The sequence below is a fragment of the Mustela nivalis genome, assembly GCF_964662115.1.
Source record: "Mustela nivalis genome assembly, chromosome: 2".
In the NCBI taxonomy this organism is placed as follows: Eukaryota; Metazoa; Chordata; class Mammalia; order Carnivora; family Mustelidae; genus Mustela; species Mustela nivalis.
Window position 1 is genome coordinate 152802810 of NC_139021.1, and position 20994 is coordinate 152823803.

The following is a 20994-nucleotide window of genomic DNA, read 5'->3' on the forward strand; positions in this document are numbered from 1 at the left end:
AATTCCCCTTTAAAATATATTCATACACTCTTCAAAAAAAGAACAGTGTCTTCCCCATTTAGTCTATCCTGTCTGTATTTCCCTGAAACCTAGTTTCTGCGTCACTACAGCCAACTCTCTAAAACAGAATATAAATAGCCTTATAAAAATACTGAACATTTATTTCTTTTACCAAAAAATGGCTACTAATATAACTCTGTTTATTTTATGAACAACCCAGGTGGTAGAAGAAAGGCACTATTTTGATGTTGGGAGTTAACAAATAAAAGGAACTAAGAATTTATTGTTCAGCTCTTCCTAGATTAGCTACAAAGAAACAGAATAAAATTTGTCACCTCATGTCACCTAGCTTTCTTAGCCGGGGTGGGGGGGGGGTGTGGAACAAACAATAGGCAGTAAATTCTCATCCTGTGAAGTCTGTTCTGATCACTGGGGGTAAAACAAATAGAGTTGCAGCAACTATAGGCAAAATGACTTTCCCAAAGACATCCAGAGATGTACTTGCACAACTGTCAGATTTGCTTCCCATGGAGTCCACACTCAGTGAATTATGTGCTTACTCTGGGACACGCTCACACCCAAATCAGCATTTCCCACAGAAAACTCCTATCCCCATTTCTTGCCCTCAAACTAGTAACATGAAATGCTCAGAAAACAAAGGCTGCTAGGGGCAGGGAGTGGGGAGACAACTAAATAATATTGGAAAATACTGCACACCTTATGCCCTTCCCAGATTCACAATCCATATCAGAATATAAACGGCTGGGAAAAGTTCTGCAGTAAAATAAATTGACCCAGCAGTACCTGGATTTAAGATTTAAAAAAAAAAAAAAAAAAGTTAACATATGCAACTCAGTGGAAAACACTTGAAGAAATATTTATCTATATTCTAGAATCACCAAACTAATATGAATTATTTGAAAGTTCTTGACAAAGAAATCAAGTCTGGTCAGAGATAGGCAAGTGCATAAGTATAAGACAGAAAAAATTAAGTACTAAGTGAAGACGATACAAGAGCACTATTACTGCCCTATGGGAGATGGGGTGGGTGGTGGAGACCTTTGGAGTGATTTCACACGAAGGCAATCTTGAACAGAATCTTGTGGGGCTGGGGTTTCTAAGGTAAAGAACAAGAATCCACAGAGACAGAACTTTCAAAACAGCTTTGACCTTTCCCTCCAAACCAGGTCCTCTAGCATTCCCTTCAATCTCAATAGAAATGATTCACAGACCTGTACCCCTGGGGATAAAAATATATGTTTATAAAAAATAAAAAATTAAAAAAAAAAAAAGAATTGACTCAATTCAATCCAGAAATCCAGGACTCCCCCTTGACACCTCTTACTCCTTTCTTTCTTTTCTTTCCTTTCTTTCTTTCTTTCTTTCTTTCTTTCTTTCTTTCTTTCTTTCTTTCTTTCTTTCTTTCTCTTGCTTGCTTGCTTGCTTTATTACCCCTCATCTAATTTCTCTCTCACTAGCTTCTATCAATTCAATCTATGAAGTGATTCTTCAATCCATTCATTTCTCCCATCTCCAGTCCTAACATTCTGGGTTCCAGATCGTCATCATCTCTGCCCTGAACTAATGGGTTCCAACAAGTCTATATGACAGCCTATTTAGTCTACTGGTTTCTATCTTGAACCCCATAGGCTTTTTCCACACATCAGCCCAAGTCATCATTTTCAAATATTAATCTGAACATATAACCACACTCCCCACCTTCATCCTTAGAACCCTTCAATAACACCAAACTCTTTTTCAATAAAGTACAAAAACATCACTCTATAAGGCTTATGCAGTCTCCTGCATCACAGTTGTTGCCTCTCTCCTTCTGTCCGGTTCACTAACTTCCAATCACTCAGACCTCCTTTGAATTTCCTGATATTTCCTCCTTGCCTCAGGTACCAAGGACAAGGTGTTTCCCCCTTCTCCCAAATAAATACTCTCCTCCCAACTCCCCACTTTTCTAATTAATTCCCACCAATTCTTCAGGTCTCAACTGAAGAGTCATTTCCTCAGGTAGAACTTTCCTGAACTTCTAGATTAGGTTAGGTTCCTTTTTCTATCCACTCACAGCACTTCCCCTGACAATTTTTCCAATTGCCATTATACTATCATGTGGGGAGTAGTATTTCACTCCCCAGCTCCATTAAATTGTAAGTTCTATTAGGACAGGGACCAATTTAATCTTATTCACCACTGTATCCTAACATCCTAATGAGGGCCAGAAAAGGTATTCAATAAATATTAAAAGTGAGGCAACATCCAGAAAAGGATAACAGTACATGCAAAGACACACTGTTCCAAGTCTATGCTGGAACACAGCACGCAGGTGTGAGAATGGCAAAAGAAGGAACCATGTCCTAGGAAATTGAGACCTTTTCTATTGCTTCTATGTGTCAAACATTATATTCTATACTTTATATTACAAAAGCAATAGGGAATTTCCCCATGTTCCAAGTCAATATTTCCTTCTAATACTAGCTTTAAAAAAAAAAAAAAACTCTCACTTTCTGGAGACTGATACTCCCATCTAATTCATCTTCCATCCTGTCAGAATGACTTTTCTGAGATGCCTATGACCATGTGATTCCCTCTACCTCACATCCTACAATAGCTACCATCACTTTCACCAGCAATTTGCACCCAGGGAAAGAGGAGATAGAGTGAGAGTCTGTAGAAATTTGGGACTGTCCAGACAAGTGATGAGGAAATCTTGAACAAGTGTGGTGAAGGAGGAGAAGTAGATATTCAAGATGTTCCAGAACAAAGAGAACTTTCTTTGTGCATGACCAATATAACCACAGCTTCCCAGAATATTCTGACAAAGAAAATAAAAGCTAGAGTTAAATGTAAAAATTTGGACAGTTTTAAAAATTGGTTATGGGTACTTAAGAAACTTGCCAAGGTTTTAAAACCAAACCTCTTATTAATAGTATTTAGAGTACCATAGACTTTAGTAATTAAGTTGCCCTAGGAAGTGAAACTGCAAAGAATCCATACATACATGATGTTTTCTCTGTGGATAAAAACTAAGACTAAGGGGTAGGGGGAGGTGCCTGGATGGCTCAGTCCATTAGGCATCTACCTTTGGCTGGGTCATGATTCCAGGGTCCTGAGATCAAGCCCCATGTCAGGCTCCCTACTTGTTGGGGAGCCTGCTTCTCCCTCTCCCTCTGCCACTCCCCCTACCTGTGCTCTCTCTCTCTCTGTCAAATTAGTAAATGAAATATTTTTTTTAAAAAAAAGAGGCAGTAAGACAGGCATTCTTTTTTTTTTTAATTTAAAAGATTTTATTTATTTGACAGACAGAGATCACAAGTAGGAAGAGAGGCAGGCAGGGGAGGGGGGAGAAGTAGGCTCCTTGCTGAGCAGAGAGCCCGATGTGAGACTTGATCCCAGGACCCTGGGATCATGACCTGAGCAGAAGGCAGAGGCTTTAACCCACTGAGCCACCCAGGCACCCCAAGACAGGCATTCTTGAGTCAAAACCTCTTTGAGATCGTAGGCAACATAAAAAAAGACAAACCAAACAAACAAAGACTATAGGTCTCAGAGTCCAATCCCCAGATCTACTTAATCTGAATGCATGGGGTTCAAATTTGAAAATCTGCACTTTTAATAAATTTCCCCAGTGATCCTTACATTCAAGTTTAAGAGCAACTAAAATGGAGATTAACTGTCTATAGCAGGCATCCACTGAAAGTGATATTATGTGAAGTATATGGAGCCCTGGGAAACATCCAAGTTCAGTCAAGTTAAAGAACAGAATGTAAAATCTATGATCTAGTCAACCATACCGTAATAAGACTGCCTTAAGTGCTGATGGAACAAAAAGTTAGTCTGTAGGAAGCGTTTAAAAGACAGAAGTGTAGACCAAAAAAAGTTAAGAGAATTTTATCATACTGGTAAGATTACTCCTCTGTGGACAGAATGGTTCATTTGATGTTTCCATAGCCTGAAAACCACCTATTTCCTTATGCTCTAATTATAAGCTCCTAAAGGATTGTTCTAGTAATTAATTTAGTACCTTGCCACTGTGAAGAGGTACCACTGTGACTCCTTAAATAGCAGACAAATAATCAGCCACTAAAACTGTCTTCTGTTACTTTCATCTGCTTAAATTAAAACATTGGTATTCTGGTTTGTCCAGGGTTCCTCATGAGGTTAGTATCTGTGCATTCATTTGGTTGGTATAAATCAATTCCCCCCCCGGACAAATCATCACTGGGAAGACTAGTAAAATTTTAGTTCCCACATATGTTACTAGAAACTGAAACTTGATGAGGCTACACCCAAACTGTGTCCCATGAGGCACGCTATTTCACTAGCCAGCATCTCTCTGACATACTACTTTTCTTTAATAAAAAAATCACCCAGGACCAAAACATTTTAAATAAGCCATGTTACTTCCCCAAAATTAAATTCTTATATACCTCGCATATTAGTATGCTTTAGAATCTAAACTTTCATGTGAAATATTGAGTATTTCAAGAGAAGCAGGAGAATACTTCCCAACAGCTTCAGTTTGGCCATTTGGCTTTCCCTTCCACCAGTGGTCTGGTTTGTGATATCTATTTTCAATTAATAACCAGAATGTAGTTTTTTTGGTGCAGTAATTGAAAAAATAATCTCTGAATGTAGAATAACTTAAAGCTATGCTGAATGCTCTGTAAGAGATAAGAGCCTTGTAAAGAAAGTGCAAAATAAGAAACCCACAAAGCATGAGCTTAGGACAAAGTCTTATTCAAAACTCTTGCTTACTTAGGAGGCTCCCTTTCCTGCAGCTTATGATGGGGAAACAAAAGCCCAATGGCCATGATGGGGTGCCAAAGTGGCTCAGGTCACCCCTCTAAACTCCCACCAAAGACTCTGTGGTCAATCCAGTAGTTCCAGCATACTTCTGGCCCAGTACTTCCATTCCAAGCCTGACCATTTTCAAATCAGTTTTTGCAAGTAGCTCAGAAATTAGTTGCTTCAGGAATTTCGGGGCTTTTGTTTGTTTGTGTTTTTAATGGTTTATGAGGCATGACTTCCCTAAGGAAAAAAAAAAAAACTGCCTGAAAATCAGGACAGTCAGGTCCCAGCTTTACTATGTAACCCTGGACAAAACATCTCACACATCTGAGTCTCATTTACATAATGAGAGATTTGAACTAGATGAACGGTTTTCAAATCTCTGGGAGCAGAATTCCTTTTATTACACAAAAATCTTTCATTAAACCTTAATATACAAATATTAAAGTGCATCTTATGTGGCATTACTATGCGGGAATCTCTTAGACATCACAAACTTAATGTGTTTTTAAATGAACTCTTGACATCCACCTTGAACATATTCTCTCCCAGTCCCATTTCAATACGTGGCATCACAATTCACCCAACTGCTCAAGCTAGAAGCTGAACATCATTTTTGAGTCTTCCTTCTTATTTACTTCTCACATTCAATTCCATTAAAAAAGGTTCATTCTATCCTCTAGGATATATTTTCCACTTGTTCATTTTCTTTCTCTATTGCCATTACTCTATGCTAAAACACCATCTCTTGCCTAGACTACTGCTACCTTCTTTCTGAAGTAGACAGCCCACTTCTCTTCTCACTTCATTTATTTTTTTTAAAAGACTTCATTTATTTATTTGATAGACAGGGATCACAAGTAGGCAGAGAAGCAGGCAGAGAGAGAGGAGAAAGCAGGGTCCCCGCTGAGCAGAGAGCCCAACGTGGGGCTCAATCCCAGGACCCTGGGATCATGACCTGAGCCACCCAGGCGCCCCTCTCGCTTCACTTTAAACAGTAGTAGCCAGAGTCTTCTTTTAAAAACATAAATCTGATCATTTGACTGTACTTTAAAACATTCATAGATTTCCTCTTGTACTTGGCCCACATTCAAAATCCTTACCAGGAGCTAAAGCGCAGCAGGATCGTGTTTCCTTCCGTCCTTCGGCTTCATCTTAATACAGCCTCCTCTTTCTCCTACCAAGCTCAGTCATTCTGGTCTCTATTTCCTCAAATACACAAAGCCCTTTCAGGCCTAAACTATCTCCCAATTTTTAAATAAAAGCTTTATGAAGATATAATTCACCTATCATACAACTTATCCATTTAACCCATTAGCTGCCACTCTCCATTTTCCTTGAACTCTCTCAGGTCTAGGCAAAGGCTAGTCTACTTTCTGTGTCAACAGAAAGGACATTTCATAAAAGTGGACTCATACAATACGCAATCTTTTATAATTGTCTCCTTTCACTTAGTATAATGTTTCCAAAGTTTATCAATGTTGCAGCATCTATCAATACTTTGCCTCAAGCCTCTTAAAATAGCTGTCTTTTAATGTCTGCAATTCCCTTTAAAACATTCTAAGGTGGAGGCAGGGGCGGCGCCTGGGTGGCTCAGTTCATTAAGCGACTGCCTTCGGCTCAGGTCCTAATCCTGGAGTTCCTCAGGTCCTAATCCTGGAGTTCCGAGATAAGTCTGGCAACAGGCTCCTGCTTGGCAGGGAGCCTGCTTCTCCCTCCAACCCTCCCTCTTCTCAATCTCTCTCTCTCTCTTTCTCTCAAATAAATAAATAAAATCTTTAAAAACACACACATACACTAAGGGAGAAAAAAGAAAGAACATATGAAACAAGATTGGCAAAAATGAAGGTAACTGATGGGTAGATAGCTCAATAAACTATTTTATTTTTGTATATGTTTGAAAATTTGCACAATAAAAATTCTCCTTTAAAAATACCTGTCTTTCCATCCTTTGGGTTTCAGTTTAAATATCTTTTCAGAGAAAACCACCGTAGGTTAGAGGGAACCTCCCATTTTTCTTGCCTAGTACTTTCACAATTATTGAATATGGAAATGTATGTTTCACTGATTGTCTCTCTCCTACTAGAATGAACACTATATAGGGAAACAGAACACACCTAGAGTCCAGTACAGCATCTGACCTGATTATAAGCACACAAATTCTTAATATATGAAATTAAGGTGGACAGCCCAGAACCCCTCCATCATTGTTTAAGACCCTCTAGGCCAACTTCTTGCAAAAACAAAAAAGTGTGATCTTATTCTCCCACCATTTCCTATGCTCAAATTTCCGTATTACTATAAGGAGTAACATTTCAGATAATATAGCCATGAACAGTCAGAAATTTCCTCAGCTGTTCACGTTTCATTGAGGGACCAACCATTCCTTTAGACAAGAAAACTCATGTAACTGTGTTTGAATTAGCAGAATGACATGTTTGTATCACAGTCTCACTGATATGTGTGATCCCTCCACCGTTAGGAAGGCTTTTGGCATAAAGGTCCAACATTCAACTTGGCACATAAGTTTGTTTCATTGGATTTTTTGAATCATTGTTATTAAACTAAGATTAATACTCATATCATGTCAATAGATTTTTATGGATTAAATATACACAGAAGTATATGTTTTATGATAGTAACTCTAACCCAACAGTAACTCCAATAGTAAAGTAACTGATCATTCTTTGTATTTCCTCATTTACATTGTTTAAAAAGATCTTTTATATTTTTCTTGCTTTTAAAGCAATTCTACTAAACATCAAGAGCACTGGAACAGCCAACATGCCTACTTATGAACGGAAGTCTCCCAGACACCTTAAGAGCTCATGTGAAATGAAAAACACAACATACATATTAATCAGGTGTAAAATGTGCAGGCAAAGTTCTTTTATGACACTACTTGATAGACTAGTTTCGAATAGGGTCTGCAGTTATACAGAGACGCACATATCAAAGCTTTGAAAGTCAAAATAGTCCAGAAAGAAAATGTTAAAATTATTTGGAGTTATTTCGATTCCATAAGGGAATATGGGAAGAGAAATCAACATTTCTCTAAAGGAACATATCTTTAAATTAAAAGTGGGTATAATAGGAAATATATTTGGCATTTAAATACTTTATATATAAACACTCATTTTCTAATTCAATTCTTACACATCTAATTTTGCTTCCCTACTACTGTTTCTTTTTTAAAAATTTTAATTGATTAATATTAACATATAATGTATTATTTGCCCCAGGGTACAGGTCTGTGAATCATCAGGCTTTCACATTTCACAGCACTCACCATAGCACATACCCTCCCCAATGTCTGAAACCCAGCTACCCTATCCCTGCCGACCCCCAGCAACCTTCAGTTTGTTTCATGAAATTAAGAGTCTGTTATGGTTTGTCTCCCTACTATTGTTTCAACTATACTACTAGAAGTACTTGGATTGCCAAGGTCTACTCTTCAATACTTGTATCTCCAGCTAAGCCTCTAGCTGATGTCCAGGTTCTTTCCTGTTTTTGTCACTTGATCATGAAACTCTCTTTTAAAAGCCTGATATATCTCTGTCTAGGAGTCTACCCTTTTGTTTAAAAAAGGTTCGTTAGGGCAGCTCATTTTCATTGCAAATATCTCTTCTTCAGCTGGCTCCCAATGCATATACTCAGGGATATAAGCAACAAGCATCTGGTCATGCTAATCTCACCTTGAAGCTTTTTTTTTTAAACATTTTAATTTTTTTTTTTTAGATTTTATTTATTTATTTGACAGAGAGAAAGAGATCACAAGTAGGCAGAGAGGCAGGCAGAGAGAGAGGGGGAAAGCAGGCTCCCTGCTGAGCAGAGAGCCCGATGTGGGGCTCAATCCCAGGACCCTGAGATCATGACCTGAGCTGAAGGCAGAAGCTTAACCCATTGAGCCACTGAGGCACCCCAATGCTTTCTTTTTTAAGGTGAATCATATACCTGGTGAAGTCTCCTTCCCACTCCTCTTCCATTATCCAAATAGTTCCTGAAATTCTATCTGTTCCAGGAAGCTTTTCCATGTTTATCAGGAGAAGTGAAAGAGTCCACTAGTCTAATCCTTATTGACAGATCTCAAAACTGTCATAGGTAAGTCCCTTTGGTTTCTATTCCTAAAATATTTACCAACATGTGTATGTGATGTATAGAATATGAGTTACAGGTAACTATTAATAATAAAATAACATACATCAGCAAGTTCGGTTTTTAAATTCTTTATTTAAATTCCAGCCAAGTTCATTTTTTATGTTTTGGGAAAGTCTAAGCTTTGTTTGGAGGAAAGAAGTCAAGCAATAACATAATCCCTGATTATACAAATAAATGAGCATGAGGAAATCTGCCAATTCATCAAGTGTATACTATGCAGTGGCCCAGATGAGTAGGTTTTAGGAAATGAGAGAAAATATGAGGTACTGCTGCCCCATCTCACATGCTATGTCACCATATTTAAGGAAGATGATTTCTTTTTCACCTTTGGGAATAGAAGACTAAATAAATAAATAAATAAATAAGACATGAAACAAAAATCTTCTATCTGTTCTTTTCTCATTACAAAAAGTCAGCCTTCAGCCTTTTAATGTTCTTGCTTGTGCTCTCTCTCTCTCTCTCTCTCACACACACACACACACACACACACACACACACACACTCTCTCTCACTCTCTCATCATTATCTTCTTCATCTGCACTTACAGAACTGCAGACTTAGAGAGAAGAGGGACCAAGTCATTCTAGACTGTGTATAGCCTAATACTTGATGCAAAGATGACCATGCTTGTGAAAACAATTAAGTCAAACTTTACAAATAAATAGGGGTAAAGTAACATGGAAACAGGAAGAGTAATTTTTTTAGGCACTTAGAAATTATTGGTGATCTTAATATTCCTGATGTCTGGTACTTAATATACTATGACTTGTAAAAATAAAATAATTTTTAAAAATATGATGCCTCTGAAAAACAATCTGAGGGTTTTGAAGGGGCGGGAGATGGGAAGTTGTGTGAGCCTGGTGGTGGGTATTATGGAGGGCACGTATTGCATGGAGCACTGGATGTCATGCATAAACAATGAATACTGGTACACTGAAAAGAAATTTAAAAAATTAAAAAAAAATTCCATTGAAGAAAAAAAAATATGATGCCCAGGCACCTGGGTGGCTCAGTTGGTTAAGCATCTGCTTTCAGCTCAGGTCATGATCCCAGGGTCCTGGGATTGATTCCTCCATCAGGCTCCTTGCTCAGTGGGGCGCCTGCTTCTCCCTCTGTGTCTGCCTGCCACTCTGCCTGCTTATGCTTTCTCTTTTTCTCTGACAAATAAATAAATTCTTTAAAAAAATATATATGATGCCAAACTCTGGTCTGCATAGATATAGGATGTTACTTCAAAAACAATAAACATTTAATAAGAGCTAATTATATGTAGGCACAAGATACAACTGTCTTCAATGAACTTATCTCCAGTTGAAGAATCAGAGCATACAGGAAAAACAAGAATTAAAGGCAGTAGAAGCAGAGGAAAAGACTGCCTGCAAAGCCACTGAGCAAGGCTTCATGGGAGAGATAAGGCTTTTTGGCTTAAATGCACAAACCAAGGATAGGCGTTAGGTAAGTAAATGAAAGGAAGGGAGGCCAGTACATGCGTGCAATGGCCAGACTGTGGGAAAGTAGAGAGACTAGTTAGGGGACGGTGAGGTAAGGAAAATAAAGATGATGAGGCCGGTGAAACAGGGAGAAGGCAGACGATGGAGATCCTGAATGGAGGACAACGACTTGGACTAAATAATGTTTCAGAAAGAAAAAAACAAAAGAAGTGAAAAACAACAGAAATGAAAAGGGAAGGATGAGGCCCAAGACACTAAAGGAAAAATTTCGACAAGATGTGGTAACTGATCAGTGTGTAAGAAGACGAGAGGCTAGTCCCTGCTATCTACCTTCCAGATGGTGTCTATTTGCTGTGTAAATCTGTCTATTCCTTACTCCTTCCCAAGAGTAACCAATTTTCTAGCAACATGAAAAATTATATGTATAGTACAAAATGATTTTCAGTAGTAGTATTGCCTATACTTTCAATTAAAAAACAGTAAGGTTAACAATATTAAATGCAATTTTTTCCATAGCTTAAAAATAACCAACTAGGGGCGCCTGGGTGGCTCAGTGGGTTAAGCCGCTGCCTTCGGCTCAGGTCATGATCTCAGGGTCCTGGGATCGAGTCCCGCATCGGGCTCTCTGCTCAGCAGGGGGCCTGCTTCCTTCTCTCTCTCTCTCTGCCTGCCTCTCAGTGTACTTGTAATTTCTCTCTGTCAAATAAATAAATAAAATCTTTAAAAAAAAAAATAACCAACTACACAAATATTTTTTTTCACCATGATTTGAAAACAAAACTGACTATATGATTCCACCATGAAAGAAGTTTTGAGTAGTAATTTGAATACATACTAGATTCTGCCAATTTTCATCCACTCAACAAATATTTATGGTAGAATAAATAAGAAAATACTATGAACTTGGGGTGCCTGGGTGGCTCAGTTGGTTAAGAGTCCAACTCTTGGTTTTGGCTCAGGTCATGGTCTCAGGACTGTCAGATTGAGCCCCACATTAGGCTATGTGCTCAGCACAGAGTCTGCTCATCCCTCCCTCCCTCCCCCTTTACTCCTTCCCCAACTCTCCCTCAAATAAATAAAAATAAAATCTTTTTTAAAAAAGAAATGAAAGTGAGTACTTTCAAAGCAACTTGTGTGGAATGCTTTTAGTGTACATCAATAGGGTTTTCTCTCCCATTTTTTACACTATAATTTCATTAACAATCTTAAAGTTAGACAAGATTGGTTTTACTATTTCATGATTTACACATGATACCAGACAGAAGTAATAAAGCAGTGATTACAACCTAGGTCTTTGATCCTAAGTCTCATATTCCTTTGAAACACTACATTAGGTTTATCCTACTACTTGAAAAAGTTATTTGAATGAACTACAGATACCAAAATGAACAGCATTACACAAATAAAAGCAACATTATTTTGTTCGGGTGTGATCAGGAGAGAATGCAAGTTTTATGGGGCTTAGAGCCTATACATGTTGGGGATCCACATCAAGAAAATGAACACAAAGATAAGGTTAAGAGTTTGGAGGGGGTCCCCTTGAAACTTAGGCTTCTTTAGCTTCAAGGTAAATCTGCCTCTGGATATACCACAGAATTCACCAGTCAACCTATCAAGATCAAGAATTGCCCTCTAAGATCTAACTTTTGCCTTCTAAGTAGCATGAAAAGAACACTGCAGATAAAGGACAAAAATATATGTATGCTTGGCCTTTATTCTCTCAAGATCATTCATAATAAACCATGTAACAAAAATTTCCAGGTAGAAATAATCTTTGTTATGTCTTTATTAGGATTAAAAGAACAAACTACTAACTACCAACAAAAAATAACTATAATAAAAATGAGGAGAATTATTTTGCTAAAATAAGCTAGAACATCATACCATATAATAATTATTGTTTTACACACACACGATATAAACACGCACACACTCATATTTACTCACAATTTGGCAAGTAAAAGATCTCATTAAAAAAAATTTACCTCGTCTCCGCCCATAGCTCCTGGCTGCATGTAAACACAGAAGAAAACCATGGGTATCTGTATCAAAATGGTGAATTTAGAAATAAAAAAAATATTCACATAAACCTTTTCTAAGTATTTTCAGTATTAATTAATCTGGAGATACTGTTCAACTTGATGGCAGAGATACTATATTTTTAAAAAACCTTTATGAAGCACAAGTTAAAACACAATCTTTAAAGAGAAATTCACCTGGATAAGGCAGCCACTGGAAAAGATACAATGGGTGCTTAAGTTATACAGTTTTATAAGGATTTATGTTGTGGTCCATTATCTATATCAAATATAGATAAATAGAGTTCTTTTAAATTTTTTTTCTAATTTATAAATCTTCATTTGTGCTATATATTATCATTAAACATCATTTTAAAGAAAATCCATTCATTCTAAATTCAAAACTGTAGCACGTGGTAGTGATTCTGAATTTCTTCATGCATGCGTGCACACATACCTACACACACACACACCTCATAAGTACAGTCACCTGAAAAACCACATAGAAATTTTATACATAATTAACTCTGGTTTTACAAAATATGTTTGCATGAAAATTTCAATGAAGCTTCTCATGATCTCCCAATTTACTTTCCATACTGTAACACAGATAGGGAGAAAGCAACATCTTTTCACCTAAGAAGTGAACTGAAAAAGTAGAAAGAGATTAAGGTACTAGATACCCAGGTCAGGATGAAAAATAGAGAGAGTGCTTTGAAATATTCTTCCCTTTCAAAACTTAAGGCCCACAGAACACATTATTACATTTAATAGAGTTAGGCTATGGTATCAGACATAAATTGCTAGGAGATCCAGTCATCTAAAATAACTTTCTTTCTTTCTTTTTTTTTTTTTAAGTAACTTTCAAAGTAGAAAGTTTTTTAAAAATTTGAAACCTCAAGATCTATCAAATAAATGAGAACTTGATTTAATTCATTTTTTAAAGCATGACATGTTATAATATTAGCTTAACACAAATCAAAACAAAAAAATAAATTTGTGATGACATATGTATTATAAGGTAGTACTGAAGAAAAATATTTCCCTCCTAGAAAAAGAATTCTGACTTTTCAGTTAGAAAATTGGAATATTAGTTGGCCAATCTCATCTTCTGCTAGTCCGCTCTTTTCTTCAGACAGCATACCCTCACCTACACACATTTGGCCTCTTCACTTTCCCATTACATAAATAATAAAAAGAATTTTCCAGTTCAAGCTCTACTTTCCCCTTAACTCCTTCCATCACTATAATTCTCAATTAAAAAAAACATAATCCCTTCTGAATTTATATAGCAGTACTGTTTACATCACTTACAAAAGGAACATACTACAGAAAAATTAAGGAGCTTTTATACTTTTCATTATGTAGAGCCTGGAATTCATCTCCCCACAGAATGTATAATAAATGGTAGTTGGTTTCCCAGTTTGGCCCCCCAAAAGCTTACTACATTTATAATAATATGAGTGGGTTAATACTAATGGACAACACATAAAAAGAGATTAAGTATGGGGGCGCCTGGGTGGCTCAGTCAGTCGAGCAACTGACTCTTGATTTCAGCTCAGGTATCGACCCTATGTTGGGCTCTGTGCTCAGTACTGAGTCTGCTTAGATTCTCCCCCTCTGCTCCTACCCCTGATTGAGCTTTCTCTCTCTCTTTCTCTCAAATAATACATAAATAAATAAAATCCTTAAAAGGAGAGATTAAGTATGTTGTGATATCATCCCTTTATTTCTCTGTCCCTTCTCCCATTCCCATGCCCAATGATGTCATGCTGCCCAACACCCCCACTGCAAACTTTTTTTAAGAGAGGAAATAAAACATTCTGTATTTCAAAATTACTCATTTCTCTCCCAAACAACAAATTCCCATTCTTTGATTATATCTGATTTTTGTCCAGATGCTCAATGAAAAAGAATCTGATTACAATTCTAAGGTACAAATGACTCATCAGACCTTAATACCCTTAAAAGATAAATGAGAATGCTGTTCAACAGAGTGTTCAACTGCCAAATTTTCAGATAATAGAGAACATGAAGTGAATTGTTCCAGTCTCGGGGGTGAGAAGGAGCATCCTGAGTTGGGGAAGCAAGATTCGCAAAAGACATACTTGGGAGTTTTAGTCAAAGCTTCCTTAAATAGTTCATGATTTTGATGTTTTTTTTTTTCTTTTTCCATTTCTAATTAAATACAGTAAATTGGCTCACATCAGCCTGGTGACTGATATGGGGGCAAGATAACATATGGAATAGGCAGTCAATTTAAAGTGGTGACATGAGATGCTTCAGTTTGCTTTCATCATTCATTGTAGAATTTAATTATGTGCTACCTTGGTTCTAACTTCAGTATTTTATTTATGATCCCTATGGTGATTATTATTATAGCAGCTACCACTTAATGAGTACGTGCTATGTACCAGAGCAGTTTAAATGCTTTACATGTATTAATGCCATTTGATACACCTGATAACTATGGCATAAGAATTCTTATTAGCCTCTTCTTAATAGATGAAGAAAATGGGACACAGAACTAGGTAACTTGCTTAAAATCTTACAGTGAGGAAGTGGTGCATTTGGAATATGAATCTAAGCACTCTGGCCCCAGAGTTCACACTTGCAACCACCTCACTGTACTGTTAAATTCTTAAAGGGCAAGGTCAATATCTTGTATTCCTTTTAATATCCTGTCATGTACCTGGTAGAATGCTCTGTACCAACCCGGTATTCAACAAATGCAGGTTGTTAGCTGAATGTGTAATCAAGGGAAGGAGTAATACACGCCTTTAGAATGTATGACATCTCTGTTGGTGATTAAAAGTTTGCTCATATGAAGGCCACTTGCAAACAGACTAATTAGAGTCAAACTCTGCCATAAGGGAAAGGTAATGAAATGAACACCATGGAGAGAAATTTGGGAGCACAAAGTGCTTTCCCTTGAGAATAAATATAACCTTTTTTTAAAAGATTTTTTAAAAAATTTGTTTGACAGAGAGATCACAAGTAGGCAGAGAGGCAGGCAGAGGGGGAGGGGGGAAGCAGGCTCCCCGCTGAGCAGAGAGCCCGACTTAGGGGCTCAATCCCAGGACCCTGGGATCATGACCTGAGCCGAAGGCAGAGAGGCTTTCACCCACTGAGCCACCCATGTGCCCCAAGAACAAATATAACTTTTAAACAAGAACACTGGGCACATAAACTTCTATGAGTTGGCACAAAATCATTTCACATAAAAAAGGGGGGAGTAAATCTGACTAATTCCATCCGCATAATACATCCTATGCTAATATAGATTTATACCAGATATAAGATATATTTTCAAAGTCCTAAATAGTTCCTCCAAGAACTTTAATTCTTATTTGTCAACCATCATCATCATTACAGATAAAATTCATTTTGCCATTTCATATGTATTACTTTCAGTACTCAAAAAATTACATTTAATTTTTACAAGTCATGGTAATGGTTACCCTTGGGTAGGGGTATTAACCAGAATAACCCTGAGTGGGGGTTCTGGGGTGTTGCTAAGGTTTTGTTCTTGATCTAGGTACAGGTTATATGGGTGTATTCAACTTGTAAGAATACATAAAGTTACATATTTATAATTTGTGCATTGTTTGAAATGTATGTTATAGTTTAATAAAAAACAAAATATCACAAATCTTTTAGATCATTTCACTAAGATAAAAGATTATAAGATTAATGTAGAAAATTCATAATGCTAATATTTACAGTCTTTAAATCATAAATCTGAATTCAAAATTGAAAACATTAAGGATTTTTTCATCCATCACAATAAATATAAAAAGGTATATGTACCAACTATGGAAAGAACAAAGATGCCCTTCAACGGACGAATGGATAAGGAAGATGTGGTCCATATACATCAGAAAGGATGAATACCCAACTTTTGTATCAACATGGATGGGACTGGAGGAGATTATGCTGAGTGAAATAAGTCAAGCAGAGAGAGTCAATTATCATACGGTTTCACTTACTTGTGGAGCATAAGAAATAACACAAAGGACATGGGGAGATGGAGAGGAGAAGGGAGTTGAGGGAAATTGGAGGGGGAGATGAACCATGAGAGACTATGGACTCTGAAAAACAATCTGAGGGTTTTGAAGGGGCTAGATTTCTTACTGTGACAAGTTACAACGCGGGGGTGGGGGGGGAAGTTGGGTAGGCCTGGTGGTGGGTATTATGGAGGGCACATATCGCATGGAGAACTGGGTGTGGTGCTTAAACAATGAATTCTGGTACACTGAAAAGAAATTTAAAAAATTAAAAAAATTTTTAAAAAGGTATATGTAGTTTACAGTGCAATATGCAGAGGTATTCTAAAAATAAGTTTACATGATCAATGGCTAGTACATTGTGAATGATACTTTCACATAAATGTTATGGTTTATTAGGCATATGAGGCAACAAAATAAAATGGATCATCTGTTACTCTTTACGGCTTGGCCTACACTGGGTCTTAAATGGCTGTACTCAATACATGTGATTCCTTAAGAGCACGTTATGATCTGATTTTAAAATCTAAACTAATTCTTCAGCTACATGGATTCAAGCAGATTTCCTAAAGTTTCTCTCAGCAAAGTAACAACATAAACAGATTCTACCACAGAAGCTCGAAAATGACAGAAGGAGAGAGAGACAGAGAGAGGGGAGAGAGGGAAAAGGAAGAGGGACAGAGAAAGATCTCTATTCTACTGTGTATTAAAGTAGCTTGCAACATTTCAGAAACTTAAGCAGAGTTCCTGGGATGCTGTATGGATGTAAAACAAGTGAACAAGATATAAAGACCTTAGTACAACATTTTACTAACTGGCTTGGAAATACCTGCCAAGACTGTTAAAAGTCAACTGGAGGAACAAATTGTTAACTACTTTTCTTGTATAAAATCAGTTTCTTAAAAACACCTTGTAAACTTGGGGCACTTGGGTGGCACAGTCAGTTAAGTGTCTGACTCTTGATTTCGACTCAGGTCATGATCTCAGGGTTGTAGGATCAAGCCCCATATCAGGATCCACATGGGGCATGGAGCCTGCTTAAGATACTCTCTCCCTCTGCCCTTCCACACCCCCCTTAAAAACAAAAACAAAAAATAAAACCTTGTAAACTTATGTTTTTGAATACCATTTCAGTATACAAAATTAAATTCTATTCAAACCTCTAATGGTCCCTTTCAGTTTCCATCTAAGTATTAGTCATGCAAAAAATTCCACCAAAGGGGCACCTGAGTGGCTCAGACACTTAAGCATCTGACTCTTGGTTTCAGCTCAGGTCATGATCTCAGGGTCATGAGATCACACCCTGAGTTGGGTCCTGCACTCAGCACAGACTCTGCTTGAGATTCTCTCTCTTTCTCCCTCTGCCCCTCCCTCTGCCTTTCTCTAAAAGAAAGGAAGGAAAGAAGGAACAATGAAAGGAAGGAAGGGGAGGGAGGAAGGGAGAGAGTGAAGGAAGTAGGTCTTAAAAGAAATTCCTCCTAAGATGGGTTAAGATCTTAAAATTAGTGCAAAAATACCCCCAATCCCTGATTAGATTATCTTCCAAAGAGCAGGAGTGATGGAGTTTGTCCCATAAATACTCCTCCTCTATCTTTGTCTTTATAATGGCGGGGAAGACACTTTTCGCCCAGTAATTCCCAAATATGGCAAATTATAATTGAAAAGTGATCAATTTTTCTACAAATATAAACTTAATGAGTAAAGATGATTCTTGAAAAGATGGGATATATTTCCAACTGTTATATTCACATAAAGTGAATATAAGGAACACAGGAACACAAAAAGGCCATGGAAGGTAACAGCAAGAAGGCATCCTTCCACCAATCAAGGAGAGAGGCCTCAGGAGAAGCCAACCCTGCCAGCACCTTGATCTTGGATATCCAGCCTCCAGACTGTGAGAAAATAAATTTCTGTTGTTTAAACCATACAGCCTATGCTATTTTGTTATGGCAGCCCTAGTAAAGTAACACATCAGTCCATGGACACTTGGAAACCTCTTACTCTTAATTTAGCAAGACTGAAGAGCCAGTATTTCAAACCTATAAAGTCCCTGAAAGTATTTAGAAATTCCCTTTAGAATTTCTACAATTTTGTCATCCTTTAAGGAACTTCTCCAATTTTTTTTTCTTTTATTTCATTATGACTACCACAGCACTATTGTTTTCTATAAATCTTTATACTGCTATTTTATAATTAAAATCAGTATTTTTAATAGGCATTTTTGTGGATAGGTCAGAAAAATTTCATTGTCATTAATAGCATATGAAACTGTATCCTACATCCTAAACAACTAAACTTTTGCAATGTTCTGCTCCACTGCTTACAAAATCTTATAGGAAACCTACAGATTTTAATATTGCAATCTCACAAACAAAACAGGAATTCCTTCTTTAACCAATACAAAGGTGTTCTACCTAGTTCAACTAGAATACCTTAAAATCAAGAGTTAAAAGACTAAGGAGACTCACTTCAGCCTCTTCCAGTCATTTTTTTTTTTTTAAATGCAGAACTCTCTCCTCCAAAAGCTGGGCCCCAACAGATGTGAGATATTTGTTCCCCAAAGCATTACAACCTGTCACGTATCTTTCCCCCACAATGGCCTTTAAAGTACCTCCTTGGATGTTGGGTTTCCACAGAACATGATTAGAAAACTAAAGATCTACACTCTATGGTAGGACCATTCTTACTAGGTAGAAAGTTCTTCCTAAAATGTACCTCTCTACTATCCTTAACCACAGATCCCAGCCTAATCCTACTTTTATTTGAGGGTCATTGCTTTATCTCCTTTCAGTTTTCTCTTTTCTATAAAGAAAATATATTTAGCTACTCTCCATAAGAAATTGTTTTCCATAACCCATATCATCTTGAACATTCTCCCTTGGATAAACTGAATTTTCCAATAACACAACACTTGTCTTTCCCAAGCTTCTCATGGGAGATATCCAAGAACCTTCACCATCTGACCCCTAACTACTTTTAGATCCTCATTCCTATTTTTTTATAAGCCTTTTATTTTTTTTAATTTTTAATTTTTTTCCCATTTTATTTCTTTTCAGTGCTCCAAAATTCATTGTTTATGCACCACACCCAGTGTTTATGCACCACACCCAGTGCTCCATATACCCATCACCAGGTTCACCCATTCCCCACCCCCACCCCTCCAAAACCCTCAGTTTGTTTCTCAGAGTCCACAGTCTCTCATGGTTTGTCTCCCGCTCCGATTTCCCCCATCTCACTTCTCCTCTCCACCTCCCAATGTTCAAATTCTCATTCCTATTATTCTACAAATCAGACCTATATATTCCAGTCACACCAATTCAACCCACTCTTCCCATAGTATCAATAAAATGTAAGGACTTTTCTGTTCAGCATAAGAATCTAGATATTCATGTCTTGACACATATTCTTCTCTGAACGTAAGAAACCCCTAACCCCCTGGTCCATTTCCACCCACTATTATTTTTCTCCCATCTTGTTCAAAATATAAATTTAATTCTTCTCTATACCATCTTGCAAGATCCATGCATACTGAGTATTAAGTTAGTTTCCAAAGTATATTTACCATATAGGTTACTTATAGAATCTCAAATGTGATGTGTTATCAAAGTAATCACTTTAGAATTTCTAAGCCCATTTCCTAAATTCCTCATGAAAACAGAAAAAAATAAATCAAAATCTGTTTGTCTAACAAGACTTCTCTGGAAATAAACCTAAAGAATCTCTGCATTATACTGCTATCCCTGCTTGGAGAAAGTGGGGCATCGACCTCTACTCACATCAGGTAATGTTCATGCACCTTCACATCTGTAGCCTAATAGCATTCCACTGTGAGTAACAACCACCTCACTTTCAGTAGAACTTTACTCAATGATAGAATAAATGCCCCCCCACCAACCAAAAGAGGGAAGAAATCAAGAAAAGTCCTGAGAATTCTAATCACATGACACAGTATTTTGTATTTTACACAGATCAATCTGTCCAAATCAGGTCAGGCCTCCTATAGAAGTATGCACCCAAATATTTGGCATATGTTCGCAAAATCCATTGTCTCTGAACCACTCTGTCAAAATCTGATGAGGTTTCTTCAAACTTTATAGAAAACTCAATTTCTAGACTGTTCAGGATAAGTAATACTTGTTAATCCTACATTTTTGAACTCCAAAATAATGTATGGAACTAAAGAGAAAAAAGGAAGTGTGAATAAAATGGGTACTAATGTGCTCAGGAGCCTAAGCAGAACCAAAGACCCAGCCCCTTGGTCACTATTCCTTGTGTTCTCCTTATGAACAAGGCTTTACTCATGTGGGAAGGAGGGTTCCTTCATGGAAGAAAATTATGGAAAGGAAATAACTTGAGAATTTGGGAAGAGCTCCAGCAACATGGAATGCTGCTCATTCAACTCACCCCTGCCTTGACCTTCGCTTCCTTGAGCTTCCTTTTCTGACCTGGACTTGGGAAAACCTCAGTGAACAATAAAGGCAGAGCATGCTCCAAGAGGGAAGAAAGAATAGAAGGGAATGCAGAGCATAGTCCTTATGCTACTTGATTCCTTCATGCTCAGAT

At 37.3% G+C, this 20994-nt stretch overlaps 1 protein-coding gene across 21 annotated transcripts in view; it reads right to left on the minus strand.

Moving 5' to 3' along the window:
- Positions 1-20994, minus strand: part of CPEB3 (cytoplasmic polyadenylation element binding protein 3) — a 193781-nt gene that overhangs the window by 78246 nt on the left and 94541 nt on the right. For 11 of the 21 annotated variants that reach the window (XR_014309265.1, XM_082721952.1, XM_082721953.1 and 8 more), the window contains one exon: positions 12392-12415. The exons of the other annotated variants lie outside the window; for them this stretch is intronic. Coding sequence is in view for 10 of the 11 variants with exons in the window: in XM_082721952.1 (XP_082578078.1) it covers positions 12392-12415 (24 nt within the window). In the remaining variant the exon portion in view is untranslated. The remainder of the gene's footprint in view (positions 1-12391; positions 12416-20994) is intronic. 21 annotated transcript variants of the gene reach the window in all.